Raw genomic sequence first — 14,530 nt, 5'->3', positions numbered from 1 at the left:
ATTACTGTTGGACTAATATGTTCAAGTAAGGGAGCACTGCCGACCGTTCCCAGTTTTGCTTTAAAAGTTTCCCTGTGTGTGGACTAACCATCTGGATTCACCGCAGAGGAAGGAACGGTGGCATCATGAGTGACAAAGGACATTCAGGTAAACCACTACTTGGGTTGCCCCTGTGAAACTCCCCCAGCAGAAACTTGGATGAGTCCCGTGCTCCTAGGGGAGAAGATGGTAGAACCTCATGACAAGACTTCAATCTACCCCGCTGTCTCCACGGTTGTGGGCCTGCTCCTCGAACGCTGCACTTACATTGGTCAAAACGAGTCATTCAAAGTTTTTCATGGAACTGGACAAAGGAGTTCTGTCTGCAGCTGTTGTGTTGAGCAGCCAGTCTGGAGAGAGGCCCCCATAACATGATCAGTCACAGCATTCCCACCCCAACACAATAAGTGTACAGCATAGTGGTGACGCAGAAGGATGGTTGTGATTGAGAGCTGGCCTCCCACATGTATTCCAGAGAAAACATGGCCACATAATAGCCTATGGGGGATTCACACAGCACACATTTTTATACAGACTTATGGGGAACAACAGGGTGTAATTAAGTGAATGATGGTCCATCTAACAGTTGTCATACTAAACATGAGGGACTAAGTACTCTGGAACACATTCGAAAACTTTGGCCTTGGGCATCAAGAGACTTTGTCCATTTGCTGGAGCCAACCACAGTGCCTACATGAAAGTCAGTCACAGTTTCCCCATAGAAACACTGAGCTATATTGCAGCCATAACAGAGCCACATAAAGGTTTGCATAGTACTCTCGTATTATTGCTAGAGGGATAGCGCCCCATTACAGTGCTGGTCATAAAATGTAATACATCTTTATTCCTTCTGCCCTGCTCTAACCTCCACTACTGGTAGGTAATCAATGGCTGCATCTATGTAACTTCTTCCTGTATTCAAGATCAGTATAGTAGGAAGAACTGTGCCCTGCAGAAAGATCACCTATATTGGGACAGACAAATACCCTGAGACATAAGCAACATTTGTGGACTGCCCTCTTTCATCCTCGATGCTTAGAAGACAGAACCCTATTAGGGCATAATATAACCCAGTGTGGCCTTCAGCAAGTTGTAGTCCCATTGACAGAAAACCCTTTGTATTGTTACTTTCAGCTCCGTGATCACCAGGTCTGGCAGTTGTATGCGAATAGCTCTGGGCCAGAGAACGGCACCCAACACTGTATACTAGTAACTGTTAGGGTTTACCCTATATGTCCTAAAACAGTGGTCCTCAACCAGTGGCTCAGGAGCTACATGTGGCTCGTGACCCCTTGCTGCGTGGCTCACCATGGGACTCCTGAGTTATGGTCGTGTGTACTGGCAATTGACCATAGTGCAGATACATCCACCAAACAACACCAATTTGGATGGCATTATACTGGTGTTACATGTCATAATTATATATTTATCAGCAAATTTTCTCCACATTAACATACTTCCTAAGTGTCCCTCTTTTGAACAGACAGTCCCTATTTGGAACCCACGCCCCTCTGTCCCTCTTTGGCCCTTAAATGTTTCTCTTTTTGACCTTAAAAATAGACTTGTGTTAACAGTTTATACAGCGATATGTTTATCTGTATGGTTCCTAACTGTAATTTGCATATTATTCCATCATATGGAGCAATTTGGATCATAAAAATGTCTACATTCCAATTATTTTTGTGATAATACTTAAAAGCATTCAAGTATATGGTTGTGGATAGAAAAAATGGACCCGTCACACAATGAACCATAGGTGTCGCTCAATGACTGCCCAAAAGGTAATGAGATATGCATTAGGGCTCAGGCTACATGGTGACTTTGGGTATAACACACATCACACAGCCAAAGATCAAATTATTGCCCTGCTACATGGCATCCTAATGTGATGCACACAACTACATTGGCTTATATTAGGATGCAATGTAGCAGGGCTTTAGTGTCATTTCTGGGTACACTACGTGTGTTATAATGAAAATCACCATGTAGCCCTGGCCCAACCAATGAAGAGGATTGGATGCATTACTAAAGTACACTGACTTCTCTGTTAACTTCATTCAAGGTATCAAAAACAGAAGTTTCCATTTAAAGTCAGGGCAATAGTCTTAACTGTGGCCCTGATGAGAATGATGGTGATTGGGCCTGTGACTTACACAGAGTCAAAAATTCAGCACACAAGAAAGGAAGACACCCCAGCGGGGGAATCCTCTTGGGAACCACGGCTGATGGACTGCCCTCCCTTAACCCCTTGAGTGGCACGCCCGCTCCACTGCTCATAGCAACATAGCCCGGAAGATTTCCGGGCTATGTATCACTATGGGAGCTGCAGAGCACAATGCCACAAGCTGTGACAGTGTGCTCTGCCTGCCCGATATGTCGGCAATCTCCTGCTTTGTTTACAGGTTGCCATAGAGACCATCGGCTTGTCAGAAGCAAGCCGATGGTCTCTGTGGCAGGGAGAGCTGGTTGTTAGCTGTCAGAGGACAGCTAGGTACTAGCTTTTACAGCAGAGATCAGAGAAAACCTCTGATCTCTGCTGTGTTAACCCCTTACATGCTGCAGTCTATGTGACTGCAGCATGTAAAGGGCTGTCACTGCAGCATGTAAAGGGCTGTCACCATCGGACCCCCGGAATGTGATCAGGGGTCCTGATGGGTCCCTGTGGAAGTCCCCTAAAGGGACAAAAAAATTAAAAAAAAAAAAATCTAAAAAATTATAAAAAAAATAATAAAAACACTTGTCTCCCTTTACTTTGTAAAAAAAATCAAAAATACAATCACACATGTGCTTGTATGTGGTATCCATGCGTCATAATGACACAGAGAAGGAAGTTAATGCATTATTTAACCCCTTAATGACATGGCCCCTTTTTTTCTTTTTTCCCCATTTCTTTTTTTCCTCCCCCCTGTTTAAAAAAATCACAACTTGTCCCGCAAAAACAAGCCCTCATATGGCCATGTCAATGGAAAAATGAAAAAGTTATGGCTCTTGAGACGCAACTGCAAAATTAGTTGAAATTCAATGATTAGACCATTTTAAAAAACCTGCCCTGGTGGGCACGACAGGGTGGTAGGAAACCCGCCACTCAAGGGGTTAAGGCTGTGAACCTCCTCCTTATGTCATAGGTGTCCACTGTGTTCATTGATGAAAAACAAAACTGAGAGTGGAAGTCAAGATGTTTATTGGCTGCCAAGATGATACAAAGGGGCTAAGATGTTACATAGCGGGCTAAGATGGTACATACGAGGGGCGTTCATTAAAGATTTCCCCTGACCCACTTCCTGTGGACTGAGAGCAACGAAACTTAGCCCAGTTATTAGTCCTTCCCTACATAGGTGCCCTCTAGAGACGCACACTTCCCCATCCCTTTATGCAACTGTAAACATCGCGCTTGTAGAAGTCGTCAGGTTGCTCCATAAGCCACGTTGTGACTTCGGAAATCAGAGTTCCATTGTCAGGAAAATGCTTGCCCTTTAAAAATTACTTCATTGTTGGAAAGAGAAGGAAGTGCGATGGTGCGAGGTTGGGTGAATAAGCAGGATGCAGTAGAATGTCATTCCCACAGCCGCGTGCTTCCATCTGGGTAACATGTGAGCTGTGAACCTGGGCATTGTCTTTGCAGAAAGAGGACATCTTTGGTGAGCATGCCACGTCTCTTGGTTTTTATGGAAACCCACAATTTCTGCAGCAGTGAAGCATAGTACCGTGTTTACCCCAAAATAAGACAGTGTCTTATATTAATTTTTGTTCAAAAAGGTTTAACTTTTTTACATGTATAGCTGCCTGGACACTATTTAAATTGACTTTTTTAATTACCTGTTAGCAGGGCTTACTTTTAGAGTAGGGCTTATATTTCAAGCATCCTCAAAAAGCCTGAAAAATCATTTTGCATCCTCAAAAATTCAAAAATTCTGGAAAACCTGTCTTATTTTTAGGGTATATTTTATTTTCAGGGAAACAGGGTATGCACCAGTAATCGTGATACCCTTTGCTAGGAAATCAAACAGCACTATTCCGTGCTAGTCCCAAAAGACTGAGCATGCCCTTGCCTGCCCGAGGGATGGGCACGTGGTTACGAGGTGATTTTCCAAAATGGCAGCCTCCACTTCCTGGATGGTGAGTTCATCGATAGCAGAGTGGAGCGTGCCCCGGAATTGGAGCCGTTTCCACCGAAGTCCGACCACATTTGATTTGATGATGCCAGTTCTTGACTAAATCATGTGATGGGGACTCCTCTCATTGAACATCTTGCTAGTAGAGGAACTTGATGACTGCTCGGTTTTCCACTAGGTCCATTATCAGGCCTCGCACCACTTCAGCACCTATAAAAGAAAGACCGTTATCAGTTCAGAGTTGCAAATTGGCACGCAATCTATAGAGACTTATATCATTACACATGTGCAGTTTCAGCATCGTGTAATAAATAGAAGTGGGTTAGGGGAAATCTTTAATGACCGCCTCTTGTAGCAGGCTACGATGTTACATAGCGGGCTACGATGTTACATAGCGGGCTAAACTGTTATATTATGTCTTGTGAACATATGACTGTGGAAAATCCATTAAAAGTCATGTCCAGTGGTGAGAGCAGCGGATAACTCCCTGTTAAGTGAATACATCCAACTGAGGAAAGTCCGGTAAAAGGTCAAGTCCAGTGGTGAGCAGCAGATAACTCACTTCTTTCGTGAATACATCCAGGTACAGAAAGTCCAGTTAATTGTCCTTACCTCCAGAAGTGCGGGTTATCTCTGATGGTAATCTGATGTAATAGTTGTGGTCACCATTTGATTGAGTCAGAGATGATAATCCTGTCTGCAGTGCAGATCTCAGCGGGACGTATCATGATGGTGCAGCTAGTCTACAGAATGAACAAAGAAACGAGAATTAACATCATCATAGAGGCAACATATTATTCACAGCAGAAGCGAGGGGTGCAAAGTGGGCAAGACACAGAAGAATCTGCAGAACTGTCATTATCAGAACTGAAAGGAAACAACGGATGATGTAGACATATCATAAACATGGCGGATTGTACATCTAGGACTATAAAGCCATTGTAAACCTAAGGTGGAGCTTCCTTTTAATTCTACAGGAGACACGAGGACAATGAACATATTCCTACACGTACCTTCAGACTCCATTACTGCCTTCTGCCGATCTTTCACAATAAATAAGGCTGTTGCCGTGAAGAAGAGTCCTCCAATTATTACCACGCCTCCGCAGGCCATGAGCGCGTACTCCATGCTATTGAACATTATAAGTGGGGATTCCTGTTTTCCTCTGCGGATGAGTTCAGCTAACTGAGAATGAGAAGTGATAAGTAGTTGGTTAGTGATATACATACGGTTGGTGAAGGTCAACAACACAAATAAGACTACAGGTTGTTCCTCACTACAGCAGATATATAATGGTTAGGAAATCTTGCAAAGCTTGTAGCAGCAGAAGCCCCGCACCGGATTTAGTGGAGGGGCTTCCATCGTACAATCTACAGGGGGCAGACAAAAGTATGGAAACACCATACGAAATGCATGCCTTAAATTATATGGGATTCTAAATCATATTTCAACAAGACATGTAGAGACCGATTTTAAGTGGAGGTAATATGACACAGATGCTGCTGGGCAGAAATGAACATCTGCCCGAGCAATAAGGTTTCACTGGTCAGGGGTTTGAGCCACTCAGCTGCTGTTACCGGCTAGCTCCGAAACCCAGAGCAGGGCAGGAGGTGAAGTAAACCCAAATTTGGTGGGACAGCTTTTAGCCAAGCAGGGGTCAAAAGGGCAGCACAGTGCTAATGATTAAAATCCCAGGCATTTCATATTGTATTTCCATATTTTTGCCCACCCCCTGTATGAGCAGCACTGGTGTTATCTTTCTCAGCTCAATACTAGACTTGGGCTGGAGGCATGATGGTTCATGTGGTTTCTCCATCATCAAATAATCTATTACATAGCTCCAGGCCATTGGGAATCTGCTGTCATATTCTGCTTATGCCTAAGTCCTATATACATTCTATATGGTCCTATATATGAGCTCCATTGATACAACGTTTCTACTGTTCAGTGCTGTCTGTATACTGTTTGAGTGCTCTACATAGAGGGAGGCATAAAATATAGCGGCAAACAGGGGATGGGTGGTAACAATGATGTCTATGCACCATTCAAGAAGCAATATGTAATAACTACTTACCGCCCCAATGATGTAGGGGCTGCCAGCGTCACCCAGCAGGTGGGACATGATGATCTGCATGGCCTGTGCGGTAGATCTTCTGGTAGGAGTTACCACATACTGAAAGAAAAGTATATTCTGAGTAAGCAGAAGTCACTGAACCCAACAAAACAAGGACAATCGGACAAAGTGACTGCATATCAAAATGACTAAATATCAAAAAGGTGTAAACGGCACAACCTGCAACTAATGGGTAAAGCAGGACACAGGGGGCTGATTCAAATATCATTCCACTTTTCATAACTCACCAGGAGGATGTCGGTCACGATGGCCCAGTTTAGGCTAATTAATGTTTCAGCGATGAATATAAAGACCTGCAGAGAATAAACATATGGAGTATAATATAAGAGAACATACAAGGATAGCCCCCCCCCCCCCCCCCCTGTGAACTGTACATACTAGTGCAGGACACTTCAGTCCTTTTTCCCAGACTCAGACCATGGATACAACAACCTATACATTAGGTACTTACATAGGTGGCCACAAGATTGATTTTTGCAAGACCCAAAGCCAGAAAAAGGAAAGGGGTGGCGCCTAGCATCCCACATGCACAGATTATGGGGTCTGCACGTGGGTTGAATTTTCTGCAGCGTTTGCTTATCTCCACCCCAACAATAACTCCAAGGATGCCAGAGATGAGTGTCAGCACGCCGAAAATTAGGCTGCAAAGGAAAAAAGTGTTACGGAGGTTAGAAACAAAGCTTCAGGAAATTACATAGCAATGATAGCTAAAAGAACTGAGTATGAATAACACGTCAAACAAGCATAGCTAAGGCGGGGCTAAAGGGGCATGTGCCCCAGGCGTAGTAAGAACTAAAGGGAGGGAGCAACAGCCGGCATCACACACAGTCATAAATCAATTTGGTAAGTGGAGCTGACTCCACTTACTAAGGAATATACTAAAGAAATTCCATAAGTTTTGAAACGTGGGCGCCTGGTGGCCAATGGTAATTCACACTGTTATTGGCTGCTGTAGGTAAGCGAGGTTTTGCTTTCATACAGAATGGAATATTCCGCAACAGCGTTAGGGAATATGCCCTCCTATGGAATATCAAGTAACAAAATTCGTACTTCTAATGTGTAGATTTTGATGCTGGATTGCAAATAGCAAAGACCTGCTGCTAACTCCGCATCTAAAACAGCAGTCTGCCATGCTGTATACTAGCCATACCTGTATACTGCTTCTGTTCATATCTGCATTGTGCCAGACAGATGCTCTGGTGCCCAATGGATACCACAAACCTTTGTTGAGGCTCCATCATGGTGCCCACCACACAGTATGACTAGAGTTAAAAATCTGACAACAGAGCTTCAAGTACAAACGTGAGCAGAGCGTTATCCCTAGGTCGCTCAGCAGAAGTGATTCTCTAATAGGGGATCACTATGAAGAAATACATACCTGTCATTATTGATGCACGGTCCAGTCTGACAAGGTGTTAAGTTCCGTGCACGCATCAGAAAAGATGGTGCCCAGAGACCTATAGCACCGGCTACGAATGCTACAGCCGCGTAGCCAAGGGACGAAAACATAAAACTTGGACTGCGGAGAGTTAAAAAAAAAGAAGCACCATGTAATTATCTCAGAACTCTCAGGGTGGATCAGTGATAAGGATCACCACACAGAAAATACCTACTTTTTAAATAGTGTCTTTATATCTGACACCCAATGACTGGCGTTGAGGGAGGTGTTGGTCCTTTTCCCTTCAGCAGCTCCTCTTGGAGGTTCCTTGATTAAGATGGTCATGAGCAGGAAACCTATAATGCCCAGCCCAGGGGAGACCTGTGTGGATTAAGAAGACATTGTATGTTACATATAGTATAAGCTGGTCAATACAAAGTGGAAGTGATCATAGATGGGGTTAAATAGACAATAACCTAAAAATGTGGAAGTGGTTCCATTAAGATTACAGGAATTACTATATAAGCAATTGTCTCATTGCCGTCTGTAGTAGATCACAAGGCCATGTCAACTTTGGGGCTATTTCACAGGAGTGCCTGAACCGTGCGTTATTACGGGGGACCGATATACGCGTGCATCTGTGGAATTGGTTATCAATGCGTCCGTTCACATAGGTGAATATACGGAGCGTAAAAACGACGAACCGTGAAAAATTGAACATACACGACTGAAATACGTGCCGACGCATATATGGAGGGGAAAAAGAGGGTTCTGGAAATATGTTTTGGCCAATATACTCCTATGGGAGCAGGGGAAAAAAGGGAGGGTTTTCCGGGGTGCAACATATTTTTTCGCTAAAAACCACGCTCAACGGTCGTGTGAATGGGTGAGAAAACGCTAATAAACCTGGCGGAAAAACATCCTTTCACGCTATTTTACAACGCCGGCAAGAAAACGTAAAAACACATACACTCATGTGAAAGACCCTTAAAGGGAACCTGTCAAGTCCCCATAGCACCATAAACGAAGTTATGGTGGTGTTAAGGGAGGTGACAGGCAGTCGGGTGATGTATTTTTTATACTCACCCGCTCCCATGATTCAGCACTGTTGCCCTCTGAAGATTGCGCAGCGCTGGAAAATCAGACTATTTTCAGAGTCCTGTACTTTCTCCCATAAACTTGTGTAGGAGAGCGTGCTCACAGGATTCTGAAAAAAATCTGATTCTCCAGATCTTCAGCGGGAGCGAGTCGATATAAAAAATACGTCACCCTGCTCACTGCCACATCCCCTAATAGCACCATAACTTAGTTAATAGTCCTGTGGGACCGTGACAATAACCTGACATTTATCAGTTATACTTGTGACTTAGTGATTGTCTGAGTGCCTCAAGAGATTCAGGCCGATTACTTACACGAAATGCCCAGTGCCAGTTGCCATTTGCAGCGCTCGTCACTTTGGGTCCAACGATATATCCAAGGCCGCTGTAATAGAAAAGAAGTGGTGAGAACTCTGATGTGTAACAATCTAGTCTGGGAGAATATAATATACGATTACAGGCCAGCAATGTGCTACAAGCAGTCTGTAGTCTGCTGGCCACAGCTATTACTAGAAGTACACAGGCTCCAAGGGCACCAGGTGGGCACCATTTCTTTACCCTGACACTTCCCTGTTCACACTTCAGAAAAAATCCTCCTTAGGCTAGCTGCACATGGCGAGCGTGATAGCGTTTTCACAGCGATGCCAGGCTGTGAGGTAGCGATCCTCCGACGCGACTTTCAGACGCACTAGAGCATCAGCAAGTGTTTCCCATTGTTCTCAATCACACTCGTGTGCACATTGCACGCCATGCGATGTGTTTTACTGCCCCATCGAAAACAAAGGGTGACGCGTTTCGAGGAAGGCGAAAAGATAGGACATGTAGCTGTCGAACCGAACCTATTGATTTTGAATAGAGTTATATACACGAATGACATGCACACACATTGAATGTGTATATGACTCTATTCAAAATCAATGGGTTCAGTTTGTTGCGTGTTACGGGCGTGAGTTTCACGCGCTCAAAAACGTACGCTTACACGTTTGTCTGTTTAAGCCTTTAGCACACAGCCCCATATTGGTAAATGTGGCAAAACAACCATCAGTTTTATTCCCCAGACCCCCGGATCGCGAGAAAAAGCTCATGGCATGCACTATTCTGATGCAATATGTCGACGAGACTCGTCCATTCAAGTGAATGGGGATACAAAAATAACGGACAGCCGTCAGACGCCATCTATGTGCAATCCGTCTGCTGTTCTTATTTCATAAGAGATGCAGAAAAAAAGAATTAGATCGCTTTCAGATTTTTTTTGCAGACATGAAACACAGATGAAGTAAAAAACGGACACACGGACTGCATACGGATGGCATATGGAACTGCACACGTATAAAAAAAGTAAGTTTTTTACAGTTGCAACATGAATGAGCTTCTATACGCTAGTGTGCCACTAGCCCTGCAGAGAGAAATTCTTCCAGTGAGAGATATTAACAACTGCAGATAGCCCCTCATATATAAACCCTGGTTCCTCCAACCTGGAAGACCCCTTTAAATGTCCTCTTGCCATAAGTGCTCCTCAGAGTCTATATCGAACACTCACCTGCCAACTGGTATTGTGAGATAAAAGATGGAGAGCATGCGGCTGCGCTGGTCCGCCACGAAGAGGTCAGCGATGATGGAAGGGGCGATGGTGGAAAAACTTGCTTCTGTGGCCCCAACTAATCCTCTTATAATCAGCAGCAGGAAATACTGTGAGAATAGAAAATCCAAAATATTTAAGTGAAGTTTTTGCAAGAAAGGGCTGAAGAGAGCGAGGAGAGAGAAAGAAAAATGGAAGGTTTACCATACTGCCCAACTTCTGAACAATGAACAGTGGGATCATTTTAGCAATTTTCTTCATGCTAGGTCATGCCCCTTTAAAGCTAAGCCACACCCATTCTGTCCACTCACAGTAATAGTGCCTACTAGTGACCCCTCACAGTTATATAATAGCGCCTCCTCACAGTAATAGTGTCCCTGCCTACACCGACTCAGTAATATTACCCTTGTCACACTCCTCAGTAATAATGCTACCACATGCCCCCATCCGTAGTAATGCCCCACGTACACTTTTGGTAATAATGCCACCACATGCTCTGCCACAGTAATAATGCCTCTGTCAGTAAAATAAAACAAACAGCCTATACTCAGCTCTTTTACTCTTCATACTCCGTCAGTCCCCACCAATGTGGCCCCCTGATAACTTTAAAGTAATGCAATCATGTGATCACAGCAGCCAATCCCCAGTCTCAGTATTGGTATGGCTAGTTGGTTTGTGATCAGGTACAGAAGTGATCAGGGGATCGGAATGTGGGGGAGCAAAAGGAGTGAGAATAGGACTTTCTTTCTTTTTCTGTATTCCTGACTAACCCTGCAGGATATCTCTTGCCTTTAGGAAGGGTGGCACAGTTCCTAAAATCTGGGAACTATTCCACGGAATCTGGGACTTTTGGGAGGGCATTATAGTTATTGTGTAAGATACTATATGGGGAAGTACTGGGCACTCAGTGTGTGTTTCTACCAATACAAAGTACATTGAACTAATTACCTGATTAGGAATGAATGACATGCCCAAGGTCACACTGGTCCAAAGGAAGATCCCCACGCTAATGATGTATTTTCTGTTCCAGCGGTCACCTAAGTATCCAAAGAGTGGCGCTATCAGCATAAAGCTTACGATAAATGCTAAAAGAGAGGGAAGATAAGAAGTGACAGGAAGTGAGAATGTAAAGGCCCATTTACACACAGAGATAATCTTTTTAAACGATTAAAAGTTTAGCGATCGTTTTGCATAAAGTACTAATGGGAACTAATGCCCATTAGTACTTTATCAGCTTCATTTGCGTGCAAATTAGCCTTTAGGAGCTACTGTAGAACACAGCAGGTGGTCTGAGCTCTGCAGTTAAAAACAATCACAGAAAATGGCCGTTACTTACTAAGTGAGGAGTGCATATAGATGCATCCTCTCACCATGCAGGTAGCTGACTACCAAATGGAGGAGCAAATAACACCTGTGCAGGACACCGATAAGACAACCACTCACACTACCTCTTGATAATGAGGGGGGTGGCTGCTTGGCGTACACTCCCACACATAGTGGATACAGGGTGCCAGACCATTCTGATATATGTAGTTCACCATGCAGACCAGCAACCTATTAATGACGCCATGATAATTCAGCCGGTTGCCCTGCATTTCCATCAGTGAACCACATTGGTACTGCCACCCTGGGCTCCCCCTGGAGTCTTAATGCCACGCTGCATGTGAATGATAGATAATAAATGCAAGGCTCTGCAATTAGCTCTATTTTTCTGGCAGGGTATGCTAAGAGAATACAATGTAACCTCTAGCTCACATGGGCTGCAGAGAGAATACAATGTTTTCTCTCACGGGCTGCAGAGAGAATACAATGTTATCTCCTACTCCTGTGGAGAACACAGCATGCAGTCTGAACAATGGATTTTAAGCTTGCCTAAAAATCATCATTTAGATGAAAAGTGCATGATGGTAGCATTTACACACAACAATTATCACTCAAAAGCCATCATTTTAATGAAATTTGAGCGCAAATTGTTGTGTGTAAATGGGCCTCGAGAAACAATGGTTTAGTGACATTAACCCCTGAAGGACATGGCCTATGTTGGGCTTAAGGACACAACAATTCTGGAGGGATTTTCATTTCCACATTGCCAGAGCCATAACTTTTTTATTTTCCGTCAACATGGCTGTATAAAGGCTATAGTTTTTATTAGTACCATTTTTGGGTGCATATAATGTATTGTACAACTTTAAGTTTATTTTTTTTGAGAGCAGGGAGAGAAAACACATCAATTCTGCCATTGTTTTTTCATTTAGTTTTTACAGCGTCAATCATACAGAATAAACGACAATACATTTTTTCTGCGGGTCGCTATGATTACAACGATACCATTAAATATTATAATTTTTTTACGTTTTTCCACAATAAAATCCCTTTTAACAAATTGTAATTCTTTTGCATCGTTGCACTCCAAGTCACATAACCTTTTTATTTTTTCATGGACGGAGCTCTGTGAGGGCTTGTTTTTTTGCGTCACAAGCTGTAGAGTTTTTATTTGTATCATTTTGGGGTATGTATGATTTTTTGGATCGCTTTTATTGCGCTTTTTGGGAGGCAAAATGAATAAAATAAGCATTTTGCCTCCTTTTTTAGTTTTTGATGCGCAGGATAATTAGTGTGCTCAAATTATAGCACAGGTTGTTAGAGACATGATGATACTTGATATGTGAGGTATTTCTTACATTTTAAATTTTTTTTCCATTCAAATAGGGGAAAATGAGCTAAAAAAGTTTTTTAAAATGTTTTTTTACACTATTTCTTTAGTTTTTTTACACTGTTTATATCTCTGAGGGGGACCTGATCTATAGCAGCTATGATTGCTATGGTAAGGCATTACAGGATTATGTACTGCAATGCCTTATCGCATGTAATAGCGATCATAGGCAATGGCAAAGCAGGATGCCTGTAGCTGGGGAACTGTTGCCATGGCAACCCATTGGCCCTCCGCAATTGCCTCGCGGGGGTACGATGACGTTACAGAGGGAGCGTCCTCATTCTGTGAACTGTTTACATAGATTGCGGCGTGTAAGGGGTTAACAGCGGTGGTCACTGTCTACATGCACCCCGCTGTTGCAGCCGGAGGCCGGCAATCAGTAACAGCTGACTCCCGCTGCCGGATGGTGCGGGATTTCTTCTGATCTCGCACTCTCCGCATGATGTAAGGTTATGTCATTTTGCATTAAGTACCCCACTGCCATGATGTAATCTGATGTCAGGTGGTGTTAAGTGTTAATATAATTCATTAACTCCTTAACTCATTTATGACTCCTTAGTTCAAAGGCAATGCAGTAAAAAAATAAATGATCACAGTGGCTCTAGTGTTAAACCCCTCCGTTGACATTACTGTCTGCATGTTTGTTGATAAAGATTTTCGAGCGGCTGAACTTTAACAATATGGATACATGATGAGGTCACATCCTTGTGGCTTGTGATGTCATCAGATTCCAATGACTAGAATGATAAACATCTCTGAAGGCTGCCTAGTCCTTATAATTGCGCTTTTGATGGGAGCTTCTTATGTAGAAATGTACCTGTGTATATTAAGCCGGATGCGCTGTCACTCATCTTAAAGTCCTTTTGCAGGTCAGGCATCAATCCTGTCAGAAGAAAAAGGATAACGCAGATCATTATTTGTTACCGGAGGACTGCGGTAATCGGTGGTCGCATCAACTTGGAGAGAATTTGATTCCATATAAATCCATGTAAAATGTGAAGTAACATTAAATTCTGTAGATATTAACAATGAAAGGCAAAAAGTGGCCGGAATGCTGACTGTTTCCCTCCCCACTTACCTGAGGCAATGAAGCGATCCATGTAAATGACCATATTCATGTAGGTCAGAATTACTACAGTTATCATGGAGCGGATGTAAGAGACTCCGGTCAGTTTATGGATGTCCTGCTCTTCTTCATCCCTGTCTTGTGGATGAGTCTCTATCGCTTTTTCTTCATCCACATTACCTGAGAGTAATGGGGTGGCTTGAGTGCCATCACTGAGAGTTGCCATGTTCACAGAGCCCTGTAAACACTGGAGAGAGGCACAACAGGGGAAAACGTTAAACATTTCATCACTATCATTAAAATTCATATAGTATAACCAGACAGTAACAAAATCAGACTGCGCTGCTTTATGTAATACTGGCTGATATACCCGGCTTCGCCCGAGTTAACTTGGTACAGGTGTTTACGTGTT

The 14,530-nt window shown here is 43.3% G+C and overlaps 1 protein-coding gene across 1 annotated transcript; it reads right to left on the bottom strand.

Annotated features, from left to right (window-relative positions):
• Positions 1-3,203: 3,203 nt before the first annotated feature.
• LOC136632173 (protein spinster homolog 1-like) lies at positions 3,204-14,185 on the bottom strand. The gene is made up of 13 exons (XM_066606863.1): positions 14,131-14,185; positions 13,870-13,935; positions 11,288-11,424; positions 10,301-10,449; positions 9,076-9,145; positions 7,899-8,044; positions 7,664-7,804; positions 6,737-6,926; positions 6,513-6,578; positions 6,226-6,324; positions 5,165-5,336; positions 4,764-4,894; positions 3,204-4,361 (listed from the first exon to the last, which is right to left on the bottom strand). Exons 1-12 carry the CDS (start codon positions 14,168-14,170, stop codon positions 4,890-4,892), a joined length of 1,281 nt encoding a protein of 426 aa, XP_066462960.1. The 5' UTR covers positions 14,171-14,185; the 3' UTR covers positions 3,204-4,361; positions 4,764-4,889.
• Positions 14,186-14,530: the final 345 nt, after the last annotated feature.

The sequence above is a fragment of the Eleutherodactylus coqui genome, chromosome 6 (assembly GCF_035609145.1).
Source record: "Eleutherodactylus coqui strain aEleCoq1 chromosome 6, aEleCoq1.hap1, whole genome shotgun sequence".
Classification (NCBI taxonomy): Eukaryota; Metazoa; Chordata; class Amphibia; order Anura; family Eleutherodactylidae; genus Eleutherodactylus; species Eleutherodactylus coqui.
This window is presented reverse-complemented; position numbering and strand designations above follow the sequence as displayed.